At 51.2% G+C, this 12,564-nt stretch overlaps 1 protein-coding gene across 5 annotated transcripts in view; it reads right to left on the bottom strand.

Moving 5' to 3' along the window:
• Positions 1–5,336: 5,336 nt before the first annotated feature.
• TP53I11 (tumor protein p53 inducible protein 11) overlaps positions 5,337–12,564 on the bottom strand; it is a 48,621-nt gene continuing 41,393 nt past the window's right edge. For all 5 annotated transcript variants that reach the window (XM_057507586.1, XM_036891592.2, XM_036891594.2 and 2 more), the window contains one exon: positions 5,337–5,593. In XM_057507586.1, the coding sequence (XP_057363569.1) occupies positions 5,352–5,593 (242 nt within the window). In that variant the 3' untranslated portion in view covers positions 5,337–5,351. The remainder of the gene's footprint in view (positions 5,594–12,564) is intronic.

Raw genomic sequence — 12,564 nt, forward strand, 5'->3', positions numbered from 1 at the left:
GTATATACCTGTCATTTGTCCATGCATATGTATCTTTTTGTCTGTATGTATGTGTATATCTGCCTGGCTGGGTCTACACTGTTGTGTGGGTTTGTATGCATGAGTCTTGTGTGTAGAGTGAGTCACTGGAGCCATACTTCGAGGTGATTCAACTTTATTGCTAAGTTGCTGGAAGAATTTCCCCTTGCCATTCTATCCATTTTAGGAGGACATGGACAAAGCATCAGGGTAAAAAAGGATTTTAAATTTGATTTTTTTAATTAATTAAATAGTTGTTATTGTTATATACCTTTCTAAATGTGGGCTAAGAAGAGCTGGGTGAAGAGCACCAGCTCTGGAGTGGACTGCTGAGGCCTGAATCCAGGCTCCCTTGCTTACCTGCGATCTTGGCATCTTACTTCCCCTCTCCAGACCTCAGTTTCCACATCTGTAAAACAGGGGTAACAATGACTACCTCTGGGTCATTGTGATGGGTAAGTGAATTAGAACGTGTAAAAGCCCTTATCACAGTGCATGGCCCAGAGAGAGGACTTCATGCACACTAGCCATTACCATTAGTTACTAGCGACCTGCCCTGTTTCGGGCCCTGGCTCCTGATAGCTGGAGCAGAAAGAACACTGCCTTTGGAAAGACACTGCCTTGGGTTCAGGTCTGCCACTCAGCAGCTGTATGGCCGTGGGCAAGTCACTTCATGTCTCTGATCCCAGTTTTCTTAACTGTAAATTGGAAATAATAATAGGCCTGCTCCACAGGGTTATAGTGAGGTTCAAAGGAGAGACTATAAGAACTTAGCACAGTGTCGAGGGAGAGAATGTAAGAACTCACAGCAGGCACTTAAAACAAGTAAGTTTCCTTTGTCCACGTGCAAAAGAGGAATTTCCACTGGAGTCCCCCCATTATCCCTAGCAGTGGAATTCTGCATTTCAACCACTGCCTGGTCACTAGTTACCATCTGCCTTATCCTGGGGGCTGGGGAGCTCCTCTGCTCCTTCACCCTGACTCAGACCTATGCCCTTTCCCGCACAGTTCCCAGGGTCCTTTAATACCCAGGAAGCCATTAAATATTTAAATCCAGGCTGTATGACAGCCAGGTTGCCCCAGCAACAGCCCTGCATATTTTGGGATGGATTATCAAGTCTTTCAAAGGGTCTCTTGCAGCTCCAGGCCCTGAGGGGGATGAGTCGTGGGAAGGGAATACTTTCCAGGAGGGAGGGCTGGGGGCTCCTGCTCCCCAAAGAGGCTTAGAGCCTGGGAAACAGCCAAAGGACTCGAGGGTCAGGGAGAGGGCAGCTCTGCCTGGGTTTCCAGAGTCTGGACTCAAACCCAGGACTGGTATCTGCCACTTCTCTTCACCACTTCTGGCTTGTGGGTGAGGTCCCTAACACCTAGCAGCAGCGTGCCTTCTGGAAGGGGTCTGAACTCCAGTTCTGCCCCTTACCAGCTGAGCCACTGTGGGAAGCTCACTGTCTTCCCTGAACTTCAGTGTTCTCCGGAGTAGCTCCGGGATTATTCACCTATTTAGCTGATGTTGAAGCAGTGCACAGCAAGGTTCCCAGCACATATGAAGCAGGAGCATTTCTAGTGATAATATTTCGTCCAGCACCTATAATGTACCCTGAAGGGACTTGGAGGAAGTGGGAGACACAGCTCTGGCCACCCAAGGGTTTCTGTCTGGTGGGGAAGGTCCAACAGATGGTGCATTCAGAAGACATGTCCAGCATTTCCTGCCCCTGCTCCCTCCAATCCTAACGCCAGCGTTTGGCGGCTCCTACCAAGTCCATGTTCACCTTTCCCAGGGGCCTGGCTTTGTCCAGGCTGTGTTTTGATGACACTGCCAGCATATGACAGGAAATGTCCAGGCTGGGAGTCTGGACTGTGACATCTAGCCCTGACTGTGTCCCTGGGCAAGCCCCTAACCCCCGGATGCCAGTGTCCTCAGATGGAGGTGATCTCTGAGTTGTTTTCTGAAACATCCTCCCTCTCCAGCTGGTACAGATGTGCCAGAAAGCCTTAAGGACGGCCTGTTCCCACCCCCCCACCCCTCTTCATCCTGGGGTGGCTCCTTAGGAAGTGAGCCCAGGGCATGAGGCCGGTCCTGCAAGTTCGTCCTGGTCTGCTTGTGGACTCTGTTCCATGAAGGACATGTAGGGCTGGGGCAGGCAGCTTAGAGGCCCAGAGCCCCCACTCCTGGTGGGGGGACACTCCAGCTGTTCTCCAAGCACCCTTGTCAGACCCCCAGGAGGAAGATGGCTGTTTCCTCTGCTGCTTTCCCCCAGACAATCAGGCTGGCAGTCAGGGGAATTACCTGGAAGGCTCAAGGGGCTGCAGGACAGGGCGGGGCTGGCTTGGGGAGGAGGAAGGTGTCCTCACTCTGCCATCCCTTTGCTCCCCCAGACCCTTGAGCTCAGTCCCTTATCCTGCTTTAGCCAAACCTCACTGTTGGGCACCGCACTGGGCTTGGACTTGGGGTCTTGAGGCCTGTCCTGTTCCAGATACAGAGGGGCCTCTCTCCTCCATGCTTGCTCCCAAACTCAAGTGGGTTGTTTTGATTTCAGCGCCCTGACCATGGTTGTGCGTCTCTGGAGGGTGCACAGCCCTCATCCCAGACGCCTTTGCATGCAGGCCATCTGTGCAAAGGCAGAAGGATGGACCCAATGTCCTGTATCTGGGATGAGAGCCGTCTATGGCTTGAGTCTGGCCCAGGTCTGTGGGGCATGGGAGGCGTGGATTGTGGCAGGGGTCACACTGGGGATTATCAGGCCTGGAGTCCCAGGGGCTATACCTCTGGAGGGCAGCCAGGACAGAGGACAAGGAATCCTGCTTGGTCCCAACAATTCCTCCAACCTACTGCGTGACTTTAGGCCAGTAATTTCATCTCTCTGAGCCTCATTTCCTCATTCATAAAGCAGGAGGGCCTGTCTCCTTGGGTGGTTGGGAGGATTCAATGAGGTAATGGGTGCAAAGTGTTTTCATTGTCAAAATAAACTAAGATATCAGTCTTATGAGGCTGCCTTGAGTGGTGGGAAGAGCAGTGGGCTTCAATTCAGGAGCTCCTGGTTCCAGTCCTCCTGAGTTACTGTGGGTAAGACACTGCCCTTCTCTGGGCCTCAGCATCCAAGGAGAAGAGGGAGGTGGAGGTGGCCCTCAGTAAGGCACTTCCTTCTTCGAAGAGTCTCTGTGGGAATTCTGCTTGTGGCAGGGACCCAGATCCCGAGCCTGCTTCAACTCACAGGCTGGAGATGGGGCCTTGCCAGACACTGCAGATGCACCCTGTCCCCTTGACATCCACAATTCAGGGAGTCTCCGGGGGCAGGGGAGGCTGTCATTTAGGATCTGTTGTATTCACAGGAGACTCTGCCTAATTAACCCTCACGGCGCCACCCCAGGAGCCTAATTAGATTTTATCCCCTGATCAGCTGTGTCCAAGTCCCCATGTCCATTGCCAGGCATGCCAGGATTTCGGGCCCGTTGCTTGTTTATGAGACTGTCTGTCTTGGGAAAAGGCCCAGCAGGCATAGCCAGCCAGCAAATGAGTCCCCCCAACTCAGCTTTCAACCTGATGGCCACAGTCATCATTATTCTAACAAGCCTCAGCTTGAAGTCCAATGAAGGAAAACAAACATGGGTCTTAGAGTCAGGCAAACTTGGGTATCAGTTCTGGCTGTGGGACCTTTTAGCTCCTTGGAGTATTAGTTTCCTCCTTCGTGAAAGGGAATGATGATAACATCTATTCTGCAAGCTTTGTGGAGGATCAAGTGAGATCATTATAGGTAAACACCCATGACAGGATGCCATGCTTATTACCTGGGCTCAATAAATGTCGGCCCCTGCCACATCCTCCCCACACAGGCCTCCCAGCTCCTGGGCTCCCCACCAGCCCCAGCCCAGCAGACAGACAGCACTTATCTCTGTCTCACCCACCAAGCCCAGAGCACTTGGTTGGCATGGCTATTAACAGTCCTCTCCAAGTATCGGGTCATTGGTTCTCATTAGACTTGAGGGAGTCCTTGAAGGCCAGCAGCCACTGGTCTCTGTGTCTTGGACCAAGCCCAGGGCTGGCACTAGTAGGTGCCTGGCACATCCAGGAAGGAAGGAGCTAGACATGCAGCTGCTAAAGTGCTTGCACTGGCATCATCTACTTCAACCCTGATAATGACCCTGTGAGGTAGATCTGAGAATCCCCACCTTGCAGATGAAGAGCCGCGGAGGCTGACCCAGGCTTCACAGCTCCTCAGGCCAGAGCCAAGTTCTAAGCTCCTGGAGGTGAGGCAGTTCCCTTGGGACCCTGAGACTCTGCCCTGGACCACAGCACCCTCACCTGGTGGGAGCGCTTTACAAGACATTTCTCGGCTCTACATGAGTCCAGACCTACATTTGCTTCCTCCAATGGAGGCCCCTCCGGTGCTCCTGTCCACCTGCCTCCTTTTCTCTCTCTCCAGAAAGCATGCCTGGGGCAGGGAGCAGTGAGAGTAAAATGTCTGATTTATGAACTGAGCTGTTCTTCTTAATCAGAGCACCCCTCCTGGCCCCCTCTGTGCAGATGGAATTTAGCCACCATCTGGGGCGGTGGGAGGGGCAGGATTAATAAAGCTGTCTGGCCCAGGCAGGGGCCTGCAGAGAGCCTTCTGGCTCTGCATGACCTCGCCATGCCTCTGCCCCTCTCTGGGCCTCAGGACTCCCATCTGTCAAGGGATGGCAGATCAGGTCATCCGCAGAGGCCTCCAGCTGGCATGAGGAATTTGTCTGCGTGCCTGATTCAGGACAGAGCAGCGCTGGGCTGGAGGCTTGGAGGCCAGGGCAGAGAACTTCCTCTTTCTGGTGTCTTCTCTCTGGTGCCACATCCATGGAGGGGTGTCTTGTCAGGACTTCTGCTTTGGAGTCCAGCTGACTTGGGCCTGAATCATGGCCATGTCTTACTATGTGAATAAACTCAGGTCAGTTAATCACATTTTCTGAGCTTCAGTTTCCTTATCTGTAAAATGGGATAATAATGATGGGCCCCCCTCCTAGGTGAGGATTAAATAAGAGAAAGCAGGAGAAATGGTTAGCAGGGTCTGGTATGTGGTAAACACTCAATACTGTTAGTTACGATCAAGGTCAGCTATAACAGAGCTGTAGCAACTAATTTGAATTTGGGGCCAGTTAGGGGAAAGATGTTTGCAAACCATACGCCCACGGTCCTTCCCCACAGCCACCTTCACTGGTAACTGGTGAACGTGGTTTGGGTATACACTTATTTCCAATACATGGTGATGCTGATAATAATAGCTCCCATGGAAACAGAGCTTTGCAGGTTTCAAAGTGTTTTCATTTCATATCATTTAATTTCACATGCTTTACATCACGAATTCTCACAACCATCTTTGACTTTCAAATTGAGAACCACAGTTTTCAGAGAAGATCCTAGCATCTCTGGGAGGGTAGTGACTTTCCAAAGGTCTCGAGGGAGCTGGCCCAGGCAGGTACCGGCCCAGGCTGGGCAGAGGCAGCAGTGACTGGGGGGTGAGTGGCAGGCATCTCCCAAGCGGTCCTTCTCCAGTTTCCCCTGAGTTCAGATCTTGTGTCAGAAAACATTCAGGAGCCAGACCTTGGTCTGGGGGAGTGAGGACAAAGAGATAGAAGGTTGTTCAGGGCAGGTGGGACTCAAGAGAGGAGCAAGCCTGGCTTTCCCAGGAGCCCATACAATGGGTGGGAGCACCCTGGTGAAGAGTCGGCAGGGAGACACCAGATATTCACATGGACTTTAGCACCTTCTCCTCGTCACTGGGTGGACCTTCTGTGTCACTTGGGCCTTTCATCCCAGCCTCAGTGTCCAGAGGAAGATGGGCCATGTCACACTCAGGACAACTGCCAGCCTGAAATGCTGGTCAGGGAATGGTGATGTCAGGAGACCAGGGGCCTTCTCCTCCCAGATCCCACCCTGCTGGTGGGGTCCTGCATGGGGTGGGGCGGGGGGAGCACACAGAACCTCCCACCACCATCAGGGCCAGTTTCAGGGGATTCATCACTTCACACCAGCTGGGGCTGGGCTCCTACCCTCTTCCCTTTCCTGGTTCCGAGCACAGCCTCCCTGATGTCTTTCCTAGAGTTGTCGAAAAAGCCTGGATCTCAGGAGGATGCTCAGCTTTGCAACTTAAAGCTCTAAGCCTCAGTTCCCTGCTGTAAAATGGAACAATAGTCCACCTAGCAGGGCTGTTGTGATGATTCAGTGTAATCACACAGATGAATTAACACTCTCTGTCAGAGCTAGTTTTGATTCCAGCTCCATCACACTGGCTGTGTGATGTTGGGCAAGCTAGGCTCCCTCTCCAGGTCCCTTGGCCTCATTTACCCAGAACCTGGCTGTGGAATTCCCCACAGGTGAGGCAGAACCAGAGCCTCCATCTGGGTCTACTTGGCTGCTGAGACCAAACCCTCATTTCCACTGCTGGGAGCTGGCTCTCTAAAGGAACCTTCTGGCAAATCCTTATGTGAGGCTAAGGAACCCCTTCCAGCAACAAATTTCTTTCTCCTGGAAGTCTCTCTGGGATGGGGTTTGATGAGCAGGGCCCTGCTTGCACTCTCTGTGCCAAGACAGCACTGCAGGCACCCAGGCAGCATCCAGGTGGTATCCAGGTGTCTGGGCCACCATGCCCCCTGTCTCCTCCCAGCTCAGCAGCCACACGCAGCATGTCAGCGTAGATGAAGCCATGCCAGAAACTGCAAATCTCTTGAAGATGTGGTTTCCCACTCAGCTCCAGCAAGGGCACCCAGGAGCTGCCATCTGGGCAGAAGGGGGGCATCCTGTGCAGGCCTCCCCAGCTAGAGTGGCCCCAGATGCTGAGAGCTTTTCATTAGTGCTAACGGACCAGATTAGCAAGGCCCTTGGCCTGTGTGCATCTGGAGGGCGGGCTTTCATAAACAGCTTCTTGAACAGAGCTGCTTCTTACTGACTTCCTAGAGTAATAGAATATTTTCTTTTACAGGACAAGCTGGGCCAATAAAAGAAATATACAGGAGCCCCTCTGACCAGGAGAACTCTGTTCTGCTCAAGAACAGCCCAGGTGAAATTCGGCAGCTGCCTCTCTCTCTCTGTACCTCTTTCCTATCTCCCTGTGCACGCTGACCCCTCTCCTTCTCAATTCGTTTCCTTTGTCTGTCTCTTGCTTTATCACATGTTGCTGTCTCTTTCTCTATCTTTAACATTCAGTCTTTCTCCATCTTTCCCTCTTTTTGACTTGTCTTTGTTTATCTCTCTGATTTTATGACTCCCCACTGTCTGTCTCAATTTTCTCTTTTCCTGCTAGTCATTCATTCTTTCAGACATTAATTGAGGACCCGTTATGTGCCAGGCACTGCTCTGGACACTAGGTATATGGCAGTAAACAAGGCCAGTCTACACCTTTATGAATGTGTTCAAACAAGGGAAGATCTGTGCTATGAAAATAAATAAGTAAAGTATCACATATGTAGTATATCCACAGGGCACTCACTCGGGATTCAAGAAACAGGGCTCTGGGCTGATATTCATCACCATTTTAGCCAAATCCCTTTCCCATTCTCAGCCTCAGTTTTCTCATTTCCAGAGTGAGAGTGTTGGGCCAGGTCAGGGCTGCCCTAATTTTTCATGACCAAGAACTTCATTTCTTGAAATGCTGGTGACATAAGTTATACAAGGGCTGGCTACGAATTCAGGGTTATACAAACAGTACTATCAATAAAAGTTCATTTAAAATCCCCTTAAAGCTCTTAAACATCTGGTTTTGTTATATACAAGAAACAGTCAGCTGCATCTGGGGGTCATGTTGTATGATAAAACACCACCTGCAAGCCCAGAACCCTCACCTGGCCAGGCGAGGGAACACTGTGACAGGCACAGGGGCCTTGAGACTGTGAGATCCCTGGAGGCAGGCCCACAGCTCCCTGGCATGCTCGCCCTGGGGCAGCTGCCTTCATGGAAGGGCAGCTGGAATGCAGTGCCTGAGCCACTCTCCTGCACACTTTCCTGGTGCATGTGGGGGCTGAATTCACACAATGTCAAATTTGCCTGCAAAGCTGACTCCTGCATTTCATCCCTCTGGCTCCCAGAACTTAAAAGATTTTACCTACCAAACAGTGCTGTCTTTATCAAATCATTTACTAAGTATATGTTAAAGCTGCTTCTTAGTTTTTCTACTGCAGAGTCATACACACCTGGTGGCCTGAACTTCTGAGCAGCCCGAGAAACACAGTCCTCTCCCTGGATTCGTTTAATTGCTCCAAAACCCAAGACACTTGCCCCTTGAACTGGTGGCGAGGGGATAATTTCTGAGATGTTATTTGAAACCCTGAAAATAGCTTTAAGATATTGCTAGCCTCAGGGAACCCAGTGTGAGAGCCATTCTCCCCATTTAAGAATCCTCCACATCAGAGTCATCCCCTCAGCTGAACCTGTGTCCTGGAGAGCAGGTGCGAGGAGCCACCTCATGGCTGGGCAGCAGGGAGGAGAGAAGGGACAGGGCCACCATGTGTTAGGCATGGTGCAAGGCTCTCACACATTTTTCATTTAATCCTCAGTCTGTACAGTTTCCTGAAGAGGTCAGTATTCCTGGCACCATTTTGCAGACATGAAAGCAAAGGCCCAGAGAGATTATGTGGTTTTTCCAAGGTCCTGAGGGTGGAAAGAGTGAGAGCTGGGTCCAATCTGACCCTACACCTCCCACCCACCCTGATACTGTCCCCTCTGGGTCCCTGTCCCCTTCATGGAATGGGAAACATCAGTAGACCTTTCACCTCTGGCCCCAGGGAGGATGCATCATTTCTGTTCAACAGAGAGGCCCTTGGACCTCATGGTCTCAAGTTTCTTCTCAGCTCACCTTCCAGAGATTGTCTCTGTTCCCACTCTCCTCAGAGGTCAATTAGGGAACTGGTCAGTGGTTGGCATAGTTTTCAAGAGGCTAAGTGGGTTCTTTGAGCTAACAGCCAGATCCAGGCAGGGATTGGGGGTTCCTTGTGTCTATCATTCTTGTCTGGCTAATTGGCTGTGGGGATGTGTGGAGACATTCAGAGGCCCCTTGTCAGGATGAGCGGGCAGACACTGGTCTTTAGACTTCAGCCTGGCAATGAGCGATGGCTTAGAAGGCAGTTTCCCCCAGACAGGGGGAAATAACATGGCATAGGAGGTGTGAAGACAGGCCTGAATTTTGGAGGAAGATGGATGAATGAGGCAAGGGAATTAGCACTCATTGAAAATGCCACTTAAGTGTTATGGCTCCAGAGTAAGACAGACCTGGGTTCAGATTTTGGCTCAGACACTTCCGTGCTATGTGACTGTGGACAAGTGAACACCATTCCCTGAGCCTCAATTCCCTCACTTGAGAAATGGGGATGACTACCTGTGTCCTGGATCTTTGTGAGGATTAAGTGAGATTGCACATGTTCCTTGGCACCTAGTAAGAGATCCACGGATGGCAGCTCTTACTAGCTGTTGCTGTTAGGGGATACCAGGTAGCAAGCCCTGGGCTCAGTCTTCCCATACATTATGAGGAAAGCATTATTTTTATACTCATTTTAAAGACAAACTCAGATGCATGCAGTTCAGGAACTTACCCCAGGCTCCCAGCTAAGCCTGGCAGAGCTGGGATCTGAATCTCTGTTGAGACTCAAAGCCCTCTTTCCACTCACCTGTCCTGCCTGGAAGCTGGTAGCTGGAAGATGGGCTTCTATATCTCCCTCTGGCTCACATCATGTATCTTTCTACATGCCTCACCTTTGAGGTTGTTGGAGGCTCTTCCCAGGAGACATGTCTCCTTTTATTGCATTTGTCTGGGAGCCCAGCCCTCCACAAGCTGCCCATTAGATGTAATCTGTAATGAATGTGATACATAATAAATACAGGTAGCCCATTTATGAGCTGCCATATTTATTATACCCTTTAATTGCTAAACAGCCAGAGCCAGCTGAAGCCAGATCTTGCTCTGGAGAGCAGCTTTCCCCAGATGGACAGCAGAGGTGGACACCAGAGCCAGGCCTCCTGCAGATTTTTCAGCATGTCACTGGGACAGCCCTTTCTGCTTTCTAGAGGCCTGTCCAAATCAGAGCCTAACAGAAGGAACTGGCAGGCCATCAAACTCCTGCTCCATCATTTTGTAGATAGAGACACTGAGGCCAGAGAGAGGACGTGACTTGCAGAGCAGGAAAGGGGGGCTGCGGACTCCCAGTGCAGTACTTCCCTGCCTGTTCCTGGAGCCCAGTGGAGCACAGGATCTGGAGCTGGCTGAGTGCATGCTTACAAGCTCCAGGTTGTCAGGCAGGTTGCGCCACCTCCCTGAGTCTCAGTGTCCTCATCTATAAAATGGGCACAGTGCTTCCTGCCATGTGGGGTTGTTGAAAGATTCAGGCAGTCACTTCAGGGAGCTGGCATGTGGATGGCATCTACAAAGTGATGGAGCAGGAGTTTGATGGCCTGCCAGTTCCTTCTGTTAGGCTCTGACTTGGTCTAGAAAGCAGAAAGGGCTGCCCCAGTGACATGCTGAAAAATCTGCAGGAGGGGTCAGTGCTCAATAAATGTTCTTTCCTGTCCTCTTCCCACTTTCCAAAGAGCGCAGCATCTCAGCAGATGTGTGCAGTTGAGTCAGCCAAGGGTCAAAGGGAGAGGGGGTCAGTATGTAGCACCTAGGTCATTGTCCTGGGCTCCTGATCTCTTGGGAAACAAGAGCCCAGTGGGTCACTTACAAATGCAGAGTTGGGTTTGGTTATAGTAAAAGCTGTCCACTCTGATCCAAGCCCGGTGCAGTGGGGAGCTCTTAGGCAGGACTTCTCATTTAATCCTCACGATGTATCATAAACACCCATTTGTATAGATGAAGAAACTGAGGCTCCAAGAAGTCAAGTCATTTGCCAAAGACACAGAGGTAGAAAGGTGAAGAGCCAGGGTTGGGGTCCAGATGTGTCTGACTTTAGAGCCCCTGCTTGGAACCACTGTGTTTAGATGTAGGTTAGATGCGGCTTCTAGAAGGTCAGAGATGGAGGGACATGGCTGTTGGGTTGGCTGGAGATGGCATCCTGGGGAACCATTTTGGAGGAAGAGTCTGGGCTTGGGGATGACAGAAGACACAAGATGACCCCTGACCCGCAGTCAAAGATGATGATCCAGATGTTAAATAGTTGGTGGGCATTGGCATGCACCAGTCAGAAGAGATGCTGCCTAGACAGCAGGCTGGCGGGATCCAGGGGTCCACACTGAATCTCCCCCTGCCTGCTTGGAGGCTGAGGCCAGGAACAAGGGGAGGGAGGGGATAGGCCTCCTTGTCCTACCTATCCCTGAAGCTCTGGGATCTCTGGTGACAAAGGCAAGCAGATGAGCCATCTGAAGGGTCTCATGGGGATTATCCTTCCCCTGGAGAGTGCAGAACAGAGAATAAAAAGGAATTGCAGAAGTTGTGAGCCCAGCTGCTGGTTTGAATCCTTGTGCCTCCTCTTTCCAGCTGTTGGGATAAGGAAGACACAAATAACCAATGCATGCAGAGCCCTTAGCCCAGCACCAGGCTTACTGTGTGTGCTGCTTATTAACATCTGTCCTGTTCAGGGGTTTTATGTGGTCCCAACCATGTACCAATCCCTGCTGTGTTCCAGAAGGAGAGAGGCATCCCGTGCCCCTGGGAGCTCATAGGAATGGCAGCTGATGATGTAGTGGTACATGGTATGGGGAGGGCAGTGATAGAGTCAGCAGAGGCCATGGGAGAGCTCAGGAAAGCACTGAATTCAGCTTGGCAGGGACAGAGGTGATCAGGGAAAGCTTCCTAGAGGAAGTGATGCCTGTGATGAGCTTTGACGGATGAGTAGGAATTGTGTGGGAAGGGAATAGGTGGAATGGCAATCCAAGAAGAAGGCATCAGCATGAAGAGAAGCACAAGGTGAGCATCAGAAGCTCTCCTTCGATGTTGATGGAGCAGTCAAGGCAGGCAACCAAAAGGTGGCCTGGGAATCTTGGAGGAGTTTGCAATCCACAGTTAGGAGGTGGCTCATCTCCTGCAGAGGCCAAGTTTTTAGCAGGGGTGTGATGAAGTTAGTGTCTTGTACAAAGTCCTCTCTGGAGGCAGGGAGACACTGACTTGAAGGAGAGTGGCTGCAGGTAGTGGGACCAGGCTAATTCTGTGACCCCCATCTGGGTGCGGAGGAGAAGCCCAGAGCAGGGTGAGGCTAGAGGCATTTGAGAGACCCCTGTGATGGAGAACATGGAATCACTGGGGTCTAACTTCAAAGGCAGATGACTTTTCATGAACTCAGGCCATGGCTCAGTGAAGTAAGGAGCCCCCCCAACCCCTGCCCCACACACTCCCTGCTTTGTCCTTCCGAATTGGACTGCCTGGCTTCAAATCTTGGCTTCACTGCTCACTCACTGCAACCTCAAGCAAGTCACCTAACTTCTCTCTGCCTCAGTTTTCATCTCTGGAAAATAGGGATGATGGGAGCACTTACCTCATAAGTTGTTGTGAACTAATGTCCGTGAAGTGCCTAGGCTGGAGCCTGGCTCACACTAAGTGCTCAATTAATATTGCTATTCACAGGGGCGGAGATGAGCCTGGTAACCCCAGGAACCCTATA

Source organism: Manis pentadactyla, chromosome 9 (genome assembly GCF_030020395.1).
Source record: "Manis pentadactyla isolate mManPen7 chromosome 9, mManPen7.hap1, whole genome shotgun sequence".
In the NCBI taxonomy this organism is placed as follows: domain Eukaryota; kingdom Metazoa; phylum Chordata; class Mammalia; order Pholidota; family Manidae; genus Manis; species Manis pentadactyla.